The 14,739-nt window shown below is 34.8% G+C and overlaps 1 protein-coding gene across 2 annotated transcripts in view; it reads right to left on the reverse strand.

Annotated features, from left to right (window-relative positions):
- Window positions 1-14,739, reverse strand: part of KLHL5 (kelch like family member 5) — a 127,087-nt gene that overhangs the window by 45,025 nt on the left and 67,323 nt on the right. For both annotated transcript variants that reach the window (XM_036765512.1, XM_036765513.1), the window contains exon 5: window positions 3,524-3,736. In XM_036765512.1, the coding sequence (XP_036621407.1) occupies window positions 3,524-3,736 (213 nt within the window). The remainder of the gene's footprint in view (window positions 1-3,523; window positions 3,737-14,739) is intronic.

Raw genomic sequence — 14,739 nt, forward strand, 5'->3', positions numbered from 1 at the left:
CCTGCCTCAAGTCTCTCCCCACTCCAATTCATCTTCCAGCTATCAAACTAATTTTCCTAAAGCACAGGTTCTACCATTTCACTCTCCTATTCAATAAATTTCAGTGGCTCCCAAACACATTCAGGATCAAATACAGGACTCTCTGTTTGGCATTCCAAGCCCTTCATAACCTATCCTCCTTCCACTATTCCAGTCTTCTTATACCTTCCTCCCTACTACTCTTTGACCCGGTGACACTGGCAAATGGGACCCCCCATCTCTTGATTTCATTATACTGCCTGCAAAGATACTAAATAATTATGTAGTTCATGGCAGTGATAAAAGGGACGGGGATAGGGATTGTAATTTCACTGCTGAACTCTGAGATAATTAAATTCCTTCTACCATATCAATCCTTTTGCAACAGTCTTTCTGCCTAAAGCATTGATAGGTTAAGTGCTCAGGGTCACACAGCCAGGATGTCTGAGGTGGACTTGAACCTGGTCTTCCTGGCTCCTAGGCCAGCCCTATATCCATTATGCCGTACTGCCTCTAGTGATCATATTTAGTCATGATGTAATAATATAGAAGAGCTATGTGAGTCTCTCAAAAGTAAGAGAAAGAAATGGCACATAGAGTTGAGAAAATGAGCACAGTATGCCAAAGGCTAATTGCCAGATTAGAAATTACCACCACCAAATGCTTGAACATACATTTTGAGTTTAATCGCTTTGTGGTATTTTCTATTCATGTGAAAGATTATTATGATCCAACAAAAATATGAATTAAATTAAATTTATTGAGATTAACGTCCATGTTCATCACATTAGGTTTGATAAGTATAATTAATGTGGCTCACTTTAAACAAAAATAAAACTGGGAAAAAATAGTAAGAGGAAATTGCCATGAGCCATAACAATGGTTACAATTTGAGATAAATTATGTGGGCCTGAATCAATTCTCCTGAAACCAATTCTCCTAAGGCCAGTGGGAGCAACACTGACAAAAATTTGTCAATAGATATATAAACTCTCTAGCTTGTAGGCAATGCCTCTAAAATTTGTTTATATTAAAAAATTTATAGATCAAATTTAAAAATCAGTAATTAAACAGAAAAGACAGAAATCAATGTTTCATATTATAGTACTTCAGATGGCAAGACATACATAAAATTATTAGGTATTTATTAAAGCAAAGCTGCAAAAGACACACTTTGCCCATATTCAAATCCTACTTGAATCAGTCCTTTTCTGTAACTTTATGGGTTATAAAAGAATGGCAAATCATAAAAAGAAAAAAGTAGATTGAAAGTAGAAGCCAAATAATTAATTTATTCTCATCTTCTAGTAAAACTAAAGACACAGGGCTATTATGTACATAGGTCTCTAATTTTATCCCCAGTGCCTGCATATGATATCTAATGTGGACAGTCAGGATGTTCTACTAGGACGCTTGCAATGTCAAGAGAAATCAAGGAAGAAAAAAACAAACAAACAAACAAATCAAGGAAGGTCTCCAGCATGTTGGGTGGATTCCCTGTGGTGAAGTTATTGAAAGATATGGATAAGAGTCATACAGGTTGGGCAGGCATGGAATGCATTGCTTTCTGTTTTGTTGGAAGGAACTTCTAAATCAATGAAATAAATCAAAGATCTATTTGAGTATTGTGTTAAATGTGTTAAATGAGTTAAAGACGGATAAAGGTTCACAAAATATCTAGTCATGGTGACTAAAATGCAACATTTCCCAAGCTGGGCTTATTACTCTTCTGAAATATGCATTTTCTCCTGACTTCACTATTTTTTGCACTGGTACGACCATAAAAACTTGGTATGCTTTTGAATTCTTCCTTCTCCACCTTTTATATTCATGTTGTCATCAAATTGTGTGGATTTCAACTCTGGAGTATTTTTCTCATTTCTAGTTCTACTGCCACTGCACAAGAACAAATTTTCTTTACTACCCCTCTTTCCAATCCCCTTTACCTCTTTAATAGCCTCTTAAAAGGTCACCCTTAAGCAAGGATTCTTATCTTTTTGTGTGACTTTTGGGCAGTCTGGAGAAGTCATTGGATTAATTCTTAGAATAATTTTTTATATGTATAAAATAAAACACAGGATCACAAAGGGAAAAATTTGTTGAAATGTAATTACTAAAATATTCTTTAAAAAAATCACAGACCTAAGAATCATTTCTCATAAGAATCATAGATTCAGTGATGGAATAGACCTTATAGACCATATAGTTTAATCCCTTCATCTTACAGATGAGGAAACCAGGGCTCAGAAAGGTTAAATGACTTGCCCAAAGTCATTCAGGTAGCAAGTGGCAGAAGTAGGATTAGAACCCAAGCTGTCTAACTCCAGAGCCAATACTTTTTTTCCACTGCCTCTCCCCCCGATCCCTGCTGCCTTTCCAAAATCACCAAGTAACTTAGAACAAACCTAGATTTATCTAAGTACCTTATGTAGCTATGGAACTCTAGCTAAAGACATGTGGCATGGGCTTGGTGTGGCTATGGAGTATCCAGATACCTGCCCTGTATGTCTTAAGTTACATTTCATATTTCCCATCCCCATGACTCTTGACAGCATCACTCCTCCTCTGCTCTTCCCCTAACAACTTGTTGATATCCATATCAGAATCCAGTTAGGATGTTAGATTTGATTTTCAATCCTATAGGAAAGATAAAAAATTAATCCCTTCTAAGTAGCAGGAATAGCACACAGAAATAGTCTCTTTGTTCCTTGTCCTCAGATTTTTTCATAAAGAAAATCAAGAGATAAATGACTTTAAAATATAGGATTGTGAGTTCACAGTCAGGATAGACTAAAAGAACAGCATCTTACCATACAGATTTTCCCCAAAATGCATCACTGCTATCAGTCTCTATTAAGCCAAATATAATTAAGTTTCCCCACAAATAGCAGGAATCTTTTCCACAACACAAATTAGTAAACATTGCTAATACTTTATAAAAAGTACACAAGACATTATCTGGAGATTACAAGCACTGACCTTACTGAACTTCTACAGAAGTTTAGGGTTACTAAAATGTCAGCTTAAAATTAATTTGGGCCAACAATTTTGTATTTTTTTTTGCTTCATAATCTGGAGTAGGAAAAATATAGCATACCAAAAGTCTTAGTATATTTCTAAGCTGTTAAAGCTACTAAAGCTTAGAACTGCCCTAAGACTTTGGGGATACCTTGTAAACGAATAAATATAAAAATTTAATTCCTATGTACAGGCATAAATCTGCTCAGAGTATCCAGTAACTCTTATTGTTGGAATGGTTTGAAACAGAGTCAAGTAACATAGCTAAAGGTCTAATGTGTCTTCTGTTTTTGCTTTTGAGCAAAAACATTGTCTCCTTAATTCTACCATCTATTCACTACATTCAATTAACATTGAGTTCTTTGTAAATAAATATCTCACCAGTTAGGACAGGCAATTAAATCAGTATAGATTAGTAGATGCTAATATAATTAAGAAAACAGGTGGTTAATATATGATAAAGTTATAAAACACTTTTAATGCTTACCTGTGGAGCAAGAAGAGGTAGCCTAATGTAAGCCAAAAGTTTACTTAGATCTTTTCGCCTCTGCTCTAAATCATGACGGACCCAGGTAAGCAGTGCATTTAGTATTGTCTCTTCATTAGGTATATTCATATCATCACTTGCCAAGAGCTTTGCAATTTCATTAGCTGGTAATAATACAAATTCTTGGTTTCTAATGACTTCCATGAAATGCTCCTGAAGATAAAAAAAGGTTAATAATACAAACTTTTAAAAATATTCCTGATACTGCAGCTTATTTAATAGAAACCCGAAGTTTCTGAAAGTCATTTGCAGAAACACCAAAGCATAATTTATCCTTTAAGCCTTTCATAAAATAAATGACTGTGTAAAAGGAAATACAGTGAAAATAATACTTAATCAAATTTTATTGCTTTACAAGTAAGATTAAACATAGACTGGCTTGGATATATTTTGTAATTGGATAGAAGCATTTAGGCACCACTCTCCCTCAGAAGTGGATGACCCAGTAGGACTTATGGAGAGAGATGTGAATACTTTGCATTCATTTCCTTTTCTCAGAAGCTGGGATATTTTTGAGATTTCTTTTAAATTTAGGCCTTTCCAAACCCTTATTTTTAGAACCCTAGAACCAAACTTTGGATGTATTAGTAGAGTTTAAAATAAACTTGAAAGCAAGTTTGTCCTAGGGATTTGTATATGTTAAATATAATTTACATATGGAACTCATCGGATCTGTCTGATGTCCAGTCCTTAGCACAGTGGCTGGAACAGAGTATGCATTTAAGAAATGTTTATTGACTGAAGTAAGGCTGACCCAAGGATGGCTCTGGAATGGGGATCTGTATTCCCAAGTGTTATGGAGGGAGGATAAGAAAAAGTCTGACCTCAGATTAAAACCAAGTCACTAGGATTGTCCTATACATATACATATATACATATATACATACATACATATACATATGTATGTATGTATATATATAAAAATAAATGCCCTTAAATCTGAAGAGTAGCTTTCCCTGAACTATTTAATAAACTGTCTCTGAGAAGAATAAAATTACATTTTTACTGTGCAAGGGTACTAGTCTTAATATAACATAATATGTAATTACTATGATCCTTTCATTTTGTTAAAAAAAACCCCAACAATTTAAACTCTACTTTTCTTCTAATTCCCTTATAGTCAGTCCATTTACCCTGTCTCAGCACACAGTCTTACTGAAAAGATCAATTCTTTGCACATAATATTGCAGATACTTAATAAATGTTTGTTGAATTGAAAATGTCAGCCTATTTAGATTAAATAATGTACCTTCTGAACTAGATTTAAGGTTAATATAATCTCTGTATTGTAGCTATCTCTACCTATATATTGCAGTTAGTATCTGTGAATTACAGCTTGTTTAGATAATAATCCAAAATATTTCTGTGGGTCTAGTACTCCTTTTAGTTATAGTCTATTTGTCTAATGATCAGTTGATACCTGTCTATGTATACAGATATGCAGATAAGTATTTTTTCACCACTGATTGATATGGGGGCATCTGATGAACTGAAATATTTTGAATTATTCTACTAAATCAGGATAACTACAAAATTATGTAGATAGTTTATATCTACAACCATATATGTGTATGCATATACACATACACACTCAGACTTTTAAGAGGAAAAAAAGCATAAGCAAATATAGTATTTGAAAAAAATCAGATTTTGAATCACTAGCTTATTAAAATTTATATATTTAATTAATTTTAAATATTTAATATTGAATGAACTATACCATTATAAACTAATTTGAGAATTTTTTTAAAAAAAGATACAAAGCATCAAAATAGGATTTAGAATATTATCTAAGAATATCCTATTCCAAGAGAAAATATTGAAGCATGGCTCCCTTATATCAACAATATTGAGTTAATGGTAATAGCTCAAAAGTCACCATAGAAAAAGACAAAGACTTTGGTTTTATAAAGGGATGGCAGCAAGAGTCTAATAATTTTTTTTTGCCAATAAAAGAAGAGAAAATGTATACTCAATTTTCTACCCAAAGGCATACTTAAATTATACCTGGGCTTTTAAAATAACATTAAATAATTTTATAATAACATGGTCTAATGTTTTCTGAACATTGTGATTTTATGATATTTTGTGTATTACTATGTATAGAAATTTTATTAGTTTTACCTTATGTATCCTAACAATATGAAGAATATGATTAAAAGTGATAAAGATAAAGAATGGAGACATTTAGGAAACTTGTCCAGTATACGTTAAATAATGAGCATGCATAACAATTGTAGCTTTAACTACATGCAGACACATTTAACTATATTCCTTAAATGATAAATGGACCAACAATAATAACAATGATAAGTTAACACTGATAAGGCACCTTAATATTTGTAAAGAGCTTTATATATGTTATCTCATTTGATATTCACAACAACTCTGTGAGGTAGGTGCCATTGTTATAGCTACTTTACCTATGAATGAACTGAGCTGAGAGAAGTTAAGTGACTTATCTATGGACATACTGCCAGGAAGTGTCTAGGGCAGAATTTGAACTTAGATTTTCCTGACTTCAAGTTCAACATGTTATCTGCCACACCAAGTTGCCTCTGCAGTAAAGCAGAGTTTAGTTTTAGTAAAGTAGCATCTTACTTAAATATTTTAAATATAAAAGGTATTCGAAGCTCTCCTACAAAATCATCATCATGTAGCACTGATGGAAATTATGCAACACTTTCAAATGACATTAATCAAAACTGTTCATTGAGAAACAGGCTTTTTTAGTACAGCTGCACCAGCTGAGATAATTCAGTAACAGACCTCATTATTTTGGGGAAATGTCCATTCCAGCTGAATTGTTGGTTTCAAACAGAAACATACATAAGTAAAAATAAGCTATTGAAGAGTTTATAAAAAAACATAAGACATTTTATTAGGAAAAAATTTTTGAATTATGTAGTTATTTTATTTATTTCTTATTTGGGGGGTATCTGAGTTTTAAAAAGTTTTCAACTAACAAGCCTTTATTTTCTCTTCTTCCCACTTTACTCCCTTTGCCCAAATGAACACCAGAAAAGAAAAATAAAACCCTCATAATAAATATGCATAGTCCAGAAAATTTATTTCTTGCATTGGCCAAGTTCAAAAATGTCCGCCTCAGTCTGAATCTTGAGTCTATCCCCTTGTCTGTCGGGAAATGGGTAGTTTACTTCATCTTCAGACCTCTGGAATTGACCTTTTTTTAAAAAAAAAATCTCTGGGGTATATAGATCTAGTTGTGGCATCACTGCATCAAAGGGTATGACTATTTTAGTTATATTTTGAGCATAATTCCAAATTGCTTTCCAAAATGGCTGGACAAATTCAAAGCTACACCAGCAGTGCGTTACCATTTCTGTTTGTCCACAGCCCATTTGTCCATCTTTGACAATCTGATGGGCAGAACTTCAAACTTACTTTAATTTTCATTTCTCTAATTATTGGTGATTTGGAGCATTTTCTCATATGGTTATTGATAACGTGGATTTCTTTCCTTGAAAACTGCCTGTTCATATCCTTAGACAAAGCAATTTTGACTGTCCCATTAACTGTTTGTTTCTTAAATTAGATTTTCACACATCTAGAACTGGATGTCCAATAGACATCTCAAACTCAACATGTCCAAAATCAAAATCATTCTCTTTCTCCCTAAACGCTCTCCTTCTCTCATCCTTTCCCTATTATTGTAGAGGCCAGCACTAGCCTCCCCGTCCCTCAGGCTCACAACTTCGGTATCCTCCTTGACTGCTCTATTTCTCACCCCCAATATCCAAGCTGTTGTCAATTTTACTCACGTGACATCTCCCAAACATGTCCTCCTTTCTCCTCTGACACTCCACCACTCTGGTGTGGACCCTCATTTTCTAAAGCTGGTGGGTCAGCCTGACTCATCTCTATTCACTCCAATCTAGTCTCCATTCAGCCACCAAAATGATTTCCCTAAAGTACCAACTAAAATCCCATTTTCTACAGGTAGTTTTTCTGAACCCCTCTTAATTTTAGTGCCTTTCCTCTGTTAATTATTTCTTACTTATCCTGTATATAGATTGCATATACACATGTTTCCTTGTTGTCTCGCCTATTAGTCTGTGAGCTCCTTGAGGGAAGGGACTATCTTTTTGACTCTTTTTGTGTACCTAGCACCTAGCACAGTGCCTGGAACATAGTAGATATTTAATATTTATCAACTAACTTAAATATGTCCTACCTTTAAAGGGGAGCAATGATATGTATGGTTAACCTCATACTTCAATATTTCAGGACACTAAGATTTCATTTTGGGCAGCTAGGTGGTACAATGGGCAAAGTGCCAGGCATTAAGTCAGGAAGACTCATCTTCCTGAGTTCAAATCTGATCTCAGACCCTTGCTAGCTGTGTGACCCTGGGCAAGTCACTTAAGCCTGGTTTTCTCAGTTCCTCATCTGGAAAATGAGCTGGAGAAGGAAATGGCAAACCACTTCAGTATCTCTGCCAAGAAAACCCAAAAAAGTCTCATGAAGAGTTGGATATGACTGAGTAGCTAGCTATTGCTAGAAAAACCCTGCCCCCAGCCCCTAACTGCAAACCCCAGTCTGCATAAGAAAAAAACCAGATTAAGTTCCTGCCGTTTGGCGAGTGTCCTGGGCCCCTAAGACTTTTTCCAAGGAATGTAAGCTAATTACCGGGAAAAGCCTAATGCCTGATGATCTTCCTTGTCTAACTGGGTGGGCTCAGAGATGTCTCTATCTTATGTCAACACACTTAGAGCATTCCTTGCTCCGTCCATGGCCATTAAGGATGAAAACCTTGACCCCAGACACTATCTTGAATTATGTGACTTTTCCTTATCTTAATATTTTATAGGCATACACTATATTATGGAATGTTAATGGCAAATTAAACACGGAGATCCTGGGTTGTAATTTCAGTTGACACTTTGTCAGCTATCTGATATGTTGTATTTACAATCTATTCAGGAGGTTCCTCTTATTGTATCATGGTCATAAAAAGTGAAATAACACAGGCTTGCCGAGTCTGCAAAATAACATATGTAAACTTCAAGAGATAATAACCATTGTACCCTGTATTCTCTATATAAACTACACTTGCACTTCAAAATGAGGCCATTTTGATTTGGGATGAATTCCCCGAATGGCCACCGGCTAATAAGTTCTCCATTTAAAACTTATACTCTGTGGAGTGTCTCACTCGCTTCTGGTATAACAAAAGGACTGAATGACAAAAAAGATTTCATTAGTGAGGGTGCTCTCTCCACCAATGCAATTAGTAAGGCTATCTTTGAGAATTGGTGTGGCTGAAAAACTCATTGCCCAGTGGCCAACTTGGTAACAGAGCCTGTCTGAGCTTAGGTTCATTTTCAGACAGCAGACACTGTATATCCCTAACCAAGTACTTGAAACTTTCCCAGCTTGGTAGCATAGCCTTTCAGAGCTCAGGTGCATTCCTGTGCCATGATGAGATACTGGAGTAAGACTCTGGTGGAGGCAATGTATCCTTAAAATTTTAGAGCCAGAACAAACTTTTAAGAATATACAGTATAATCCTTTCATTTGAGGAGTAGGTAAATGGCTTTTCTGAAAGCCAGTTAATAGCAAAGGCAGAAAAAGAATCAGGAGATCTCCAGGCTCCCAGTTCACATGACAAAAGAATGCATTATCATCTCAATAGCCATTACTGCATGAACCACCCACATCTTGAGTATTGCTTTCATACCTGAATTGACAGGAAAAGCCATCTATGCTTTATTCCTATTTGTTTTAATTCTCCTCTATAGAACATAGCTAGAATGCTGCAAAATGCTTGATAGTGTATTTTTTTTAAAAAAATTGTAAGTAGTTTTTAAGCAAACGAAATTACTTGAGGAGGTACTTTAATTGAAGATTTGATTTGGCTATACATTTTTATGTAGTTTCCATAGTAACATTTAAAACCAAAGGATCTGCCTCTGAATTACTCATTATTACTAGAATTCAATTTCATGTCTCTGTTGGAACTAAATAATACCAAAAGATAGCCTTGGGAAAAACCATCTACCACAATTAAGTAGTTAAAATAGCTTTTAAAAATCTAACTAATTTAAATTTCATTCATGCCAAAGCACTAATTCTCTCTAAAATAAATAATCAGTGACCTAAATGCACACAAATATAATCCCATGAACAGAAAAAGAAATAGATGTTTGGTTTGTTACCCAATCAAACTGATTATAAAGGGAAAAGACAACAATTTAACCATCTACAGGGATCTAAAGATTAAAATCTTAAAAAGCGAAAAAGGCAGAAGGAGGAGTGGTGGTAGTAAAAGAAATCCACCAAAACAATTTTCTTAAAACATGTTAAGCTAATATTGTGCTAATTTTTAAAACGTCACTATAATGACACAATTTCTAGTTTCTAAACCAAGGCTCTGAGACTCATGACTATACTATATTTCATGGTCAGCTTGGCTTAGTATCAGGAAATCTCTCTGTTAAACATGGGAGAAAGAGTTTAGAAATATGAAGAGATCACTAGTAGCAAACCACATCCACATAGGGAGCTACTGAACTTGAAACTGTATACATCTTGTTTTCAGTGGAAAACTGCCTTTCTTCTACATGGTGTATGGCTTTTAAAAAAACATTTCTGAAGATGGTGGAGTAAAGTAAAAATTCACCTCAAAGTGAATTCTGGAGTGGCAGAACCCACAGAAGATTGGAGTGAAACACTTTTCTAGCCCACAACTTAGGAGGTTGGTAGGAAAGGTCTGTCTCAGCAGCGTGGTGGTGGGACTTGGAGCCCAATGCAGATCAGGCATGCTGGGCTGCCAGCAGGAGAGCTTTGGGAGATCTCCACCCACACTCAGTAAGGGTGTTGAACAACTGGTCAGAAGATTACAAGGGACCCTCTGCTGGGACTGGGTGCAGGACTCTGTTGCATTGCCCATACACAGTTCTGGGTTGCACTTCCAGACCTAAATGGAGTACTAGTTCACTATTGCTTGCAGAGGTAGGGGTACAGAGGCCCTATTCCAGGTTATAGTTCCAGGGCAGAAAAGAGTACTTATGGTCACTTACTGATAAAAGCATAGGCCAGGAGAGCAGAGACTGAACCTCTCCTTAGAGCATACCATAGTGGAAGAGCCAAAAACCTACAGACCCCCAGAGCTAGCAGTGAAAAGAAAAGAAAGGCTTCAAGCTTGGGACAATGGCCCCTCTACCGTAGGGGAACGACTCAACTTTAACATAAAGTTATACATCAAAAAATGGGCTGGAAAAAATGAGCAAACAACAAAAGAAGAAGCTGACCACTGAAAGTTACTATGGTGAAAGAGAAGACCAAGACACAAACCCCAAACAGCTACATGCAAAACATCAAAGAAAACTGTGAATTGGTCAAAGGCATAAAAAGAATTTCTAGAAGAGCTCAAAAAATATTAAAAACCAAATAAGAAAAGTAGAGTGAAAACTGAGAAAATAAATGAGAGTCATGCAAGAAAATCATGAAAAGCTTGGTAAAGGGGGCACAAAAATACTGAAGAAAATTACACCTTAAAAAAGAGAATTCGGCAAATGGAAAAGAAGGTACAAAAACTCACTGAAGAAATTATAACTCAAAAATTAGAATTGGGAAGTGGAAGCTGATGACTCCATGAGACATCAAGAAATAATAAAACAAATTTAAAATAATACAAAAATAGAAGAAAATGTGAAATACCTTATTAGAAAAACAACTGTCCTGGAAAGCACATCCAGGAGAAATAATGTAAGAATTGTTTACCTGAAAGCCATGATCAAAACAAGAGCCTAGACATCATCTTTCAAGAAATTATCAAAGAAAACTACCCTGATATCCTGGAACTCTCAGAGAGTAAAACAGAAATTGAAAGAACCCACCAATCACCTCCTGAAAGAATAGCCAAAATCAAAACTCCCAGGAATATTATAGTCAAATTTCAGAGTTCCCAGGTTAAGGAGAAAATATCGCAAGCAGCCAGAAAGAAACAATTTAAATACCATGAAGCCACAGTCAGGAGCACAAAAAGATTTAGGAGTTTCTACATTAAAGGATCAGAGAGCGTGGAATGTGATATTCCAGAGGGCCAGAGGACAAATGAGCTAGAATTACAACTGAGAATCAACTACCCAGCAAAACTGAGTATAATTCTTCAGGGGAAAAATGAATATTTAGTGAAATAGAGGACTTTCAAGCATCTTGCTGAAAAGACCAGAGGCAAATAGAAAATTTGTCTCTCAAATACAAGATTCAAGAGAAGCACAAAAAGGTAAACATGAAAAAGAAATTATAAGGGATTCAATACCTTCCTACATGGGAAGACGGTACCCGTAACTCCTAAGAACTATCATTATTAGGACAATTAGAAGTATACATAGAGTGTAGGTTGACTATGATGAGATGATTTCAAAAAAATGAAATTAAGGGGGGAGAAAAAGGAATTCACTGGGAAAGTGGGTGAAGGGAAAGGTAGAATGGAATAAATTACTACATACAAAAGACGTGCAAAAGGAACAGCTTTTATAGTGAAGGCGAAGATAGGAAGAGGGATGGTGGGTAATGCTTCAATTTCACTCTCATCAGAATTGGCTTAAAGAGGGAATAACATACACACTCAGTTGCATATAGAAATCTATCTTGCTTTACAAAGAAGTGGAGAGGGGAGGACAAAGAAAGGGGACAGTGATAGAAGGGAAGGAAGGTTGGGGGAGACAAGGGTCAGAGGAAAAACAAACTTCTGATGAGGGACAGGATAAAAGGAGAGATAGAAGGATAAACAGGAAGAAAAATCATGCTAGTGAGGGACCTCAACTTTCCCCTCTCAGAACTACATAAATCTAACTAAAAAGTAAACAAGAAAGAAGTTAAGAAGATGAGTAGAATTTTTAAAAAGTTAGATATGACAGACCTTTGAAGAAAACCGAATAAGAATAGAAAGGAATATAGGGCAGCTAGGTGGCTCAGTGGATAGAGCCCTGGGACATAGGTACTATTCTTATTCCCATTTTACAGATGAAGAAACTGAGGCAAACATAAGTTAAGTGCCCAGGGTCACACAAACATAAGTTAAGTGCCCAGGGTCACACAAATGTAACCTAATGGAGTCAATGAAAAGTTGGAGACAATTAAAACAACTGAACAACAACAACAAAAGGAACATACCTTTTTCTCACATGTATATGGCACCTATACAAAAATTGACCATGTATTAGTGCATAAAAACTTTACAACCAAATTCAGAAAAGCAGAAATAGTAAACAAATCATTTTCAGATCATAATGCAAAAAAATTACATTCAATAAAGGAGTGTGGAAACACAGATTAAAAATTAACAGGAAACTAAACAATCTAATCCTAAAGAATGAGTGGGTAAAAAAAAAAACAAATCATAGAAACAATCAATAATTTCATTAATCCCAAAATTTATGGGATGCAGAAAAAGTAGTACTTGGGGGGATGATTTATATCTCTAAATGCTTACCATCAATAAAATACAGAAAAACCAGATCAATGAATTGGGCATGCAACTAAAAAAGCTAGAAAAAGAACAAATTAAAAATCCCCAATTAAACACCATGTTGGAAATCCTGAAAATCAAAAAAGAGATTAACAAAATTAAAAGTAAGAAAACCATTGAACTAATAAATACAACTAGGAGTTTGTTTTATGAAAAACAACAATAAAATAAACCATTGGTTGAGTTGATTAAAAAAACGAATGAGGAAAAACAAATTAGTAGTATCAAAAACAAAAAGTGAATTTACCACCAATGAAGAAGAAATTATTAGGAGTTAAGTTGCCCAATCATATGCCCCCAAAATCTGACAATCTAAGTGAAATGGATGAATATTTACAAAAACATAAATTGCCCAGAAGAGAAAATAAAATACTTAAATAAATCTTAGAAAAAGAAATTGAATAAGCCATCAGTGAGCTCCCTAAGAAAGAATTCCTAGGATCAGAAGGATTCACAAGTGAATTCTACCAAAAATTAAAAGAACAAGTAATTACAATACTATAATAAACTATGTGGGAAAAGAGAGGAAGAAAGTGTCATACCAAATTTCTTTTATGACACAAATATGGTGGTGATACCTAAACCAGAAAGAGCAAAAATAGAGAAAGAAAACTACAGACCAACTTCCATAATGAAAATTGATGCAAACATTTTAAATAAAATACTAGCAATGAAATTACAGCAATATATCACAATGCTCATATACTATGACCAAGTGGTACTTATATCAAGGAATGCAGGGCTGGTTCAATATTGAAAAAACTATAAGTATAACTTACTATATCAATAGCAAAACCAACAAAAATCATATGATTATCTCAATAGATACAGAAAAAGCTTTTGACAAAATACAACATTCATTCCTAATAAAAACACTGGAAAGCATAAGAATAGATGGAACTTTCCTTAAAATGATAAGCAGTATCTATCTAAAACCATCAGCAAGCATTATCTGTAATGGGGATAAGCTAGAAGCCAAACCAATAAGATCAGCAGTGAAGTTAGGACGACCATTTATAACTACTATTATTCAATATTGTACTAGAAGTACTAGCTATAGTAATTAGAGAAGAAAAAAAATTAAAGGAATTAGAATAGGAACTGAGGGAGCTACAATAAAGATTACACAAGACCTAGCAGCTATTACATTGAAGGACTGTAAGTCTTGTAATACTATATATATTTCATAGAGCAAAAGACCTGGGGTTATAGCCAAGGGTAACTTACCTAGTAAAGTTAAGCATAGTCCTGAATGAAAAAAAATGGACATTTAATAAACTGAAAGACTTTCAGGTATTTGTGACAAACAGTCAAACCTAAGGGACATATAAGATCCAGGAGAAATATAAGGTCAAGTTGTCTAGTTCTTATGTCTGAAAATATTATCAATACTTTTATGACTGTCATCATTATTTGAGTAGTTTGAAAGAAAGGCTTGGGCTGAATTGTGCATGATGAGGTGATTCTAAAAAAACTGTGTAGGAACATATAAGTATATATACATACATATATATATATGTGTATGTGTGTGTGTATATGCATACATGTGCAGAGAGAGAAAGAGAGAGAGAGAGAGAGAGAGAAAGAGAGAGAGAGAGAGAGAGAGAAGGGAAAGGGTGTAAAAGTCTTCTAAATTCAGAAAGAAGAGGGCCAGGCC

The sequence above is a fragment of the Trichosurus vulpecula genome, chromosome 6 (assembly GCF_011100635.1).
Source record: "Trichosurus vulpecula isolate mTriVul1 chromosome 6, mTriVul1.pri, whole genome shotgun sequence".
NCBI classification, from domain to species: domain Eukaryota; kingdom Metazoa; phylum Chordata; class Mammalia; order Diprotodontia; family Phalangeridae; genus Trichosurus; species Trichosurus vulpecula.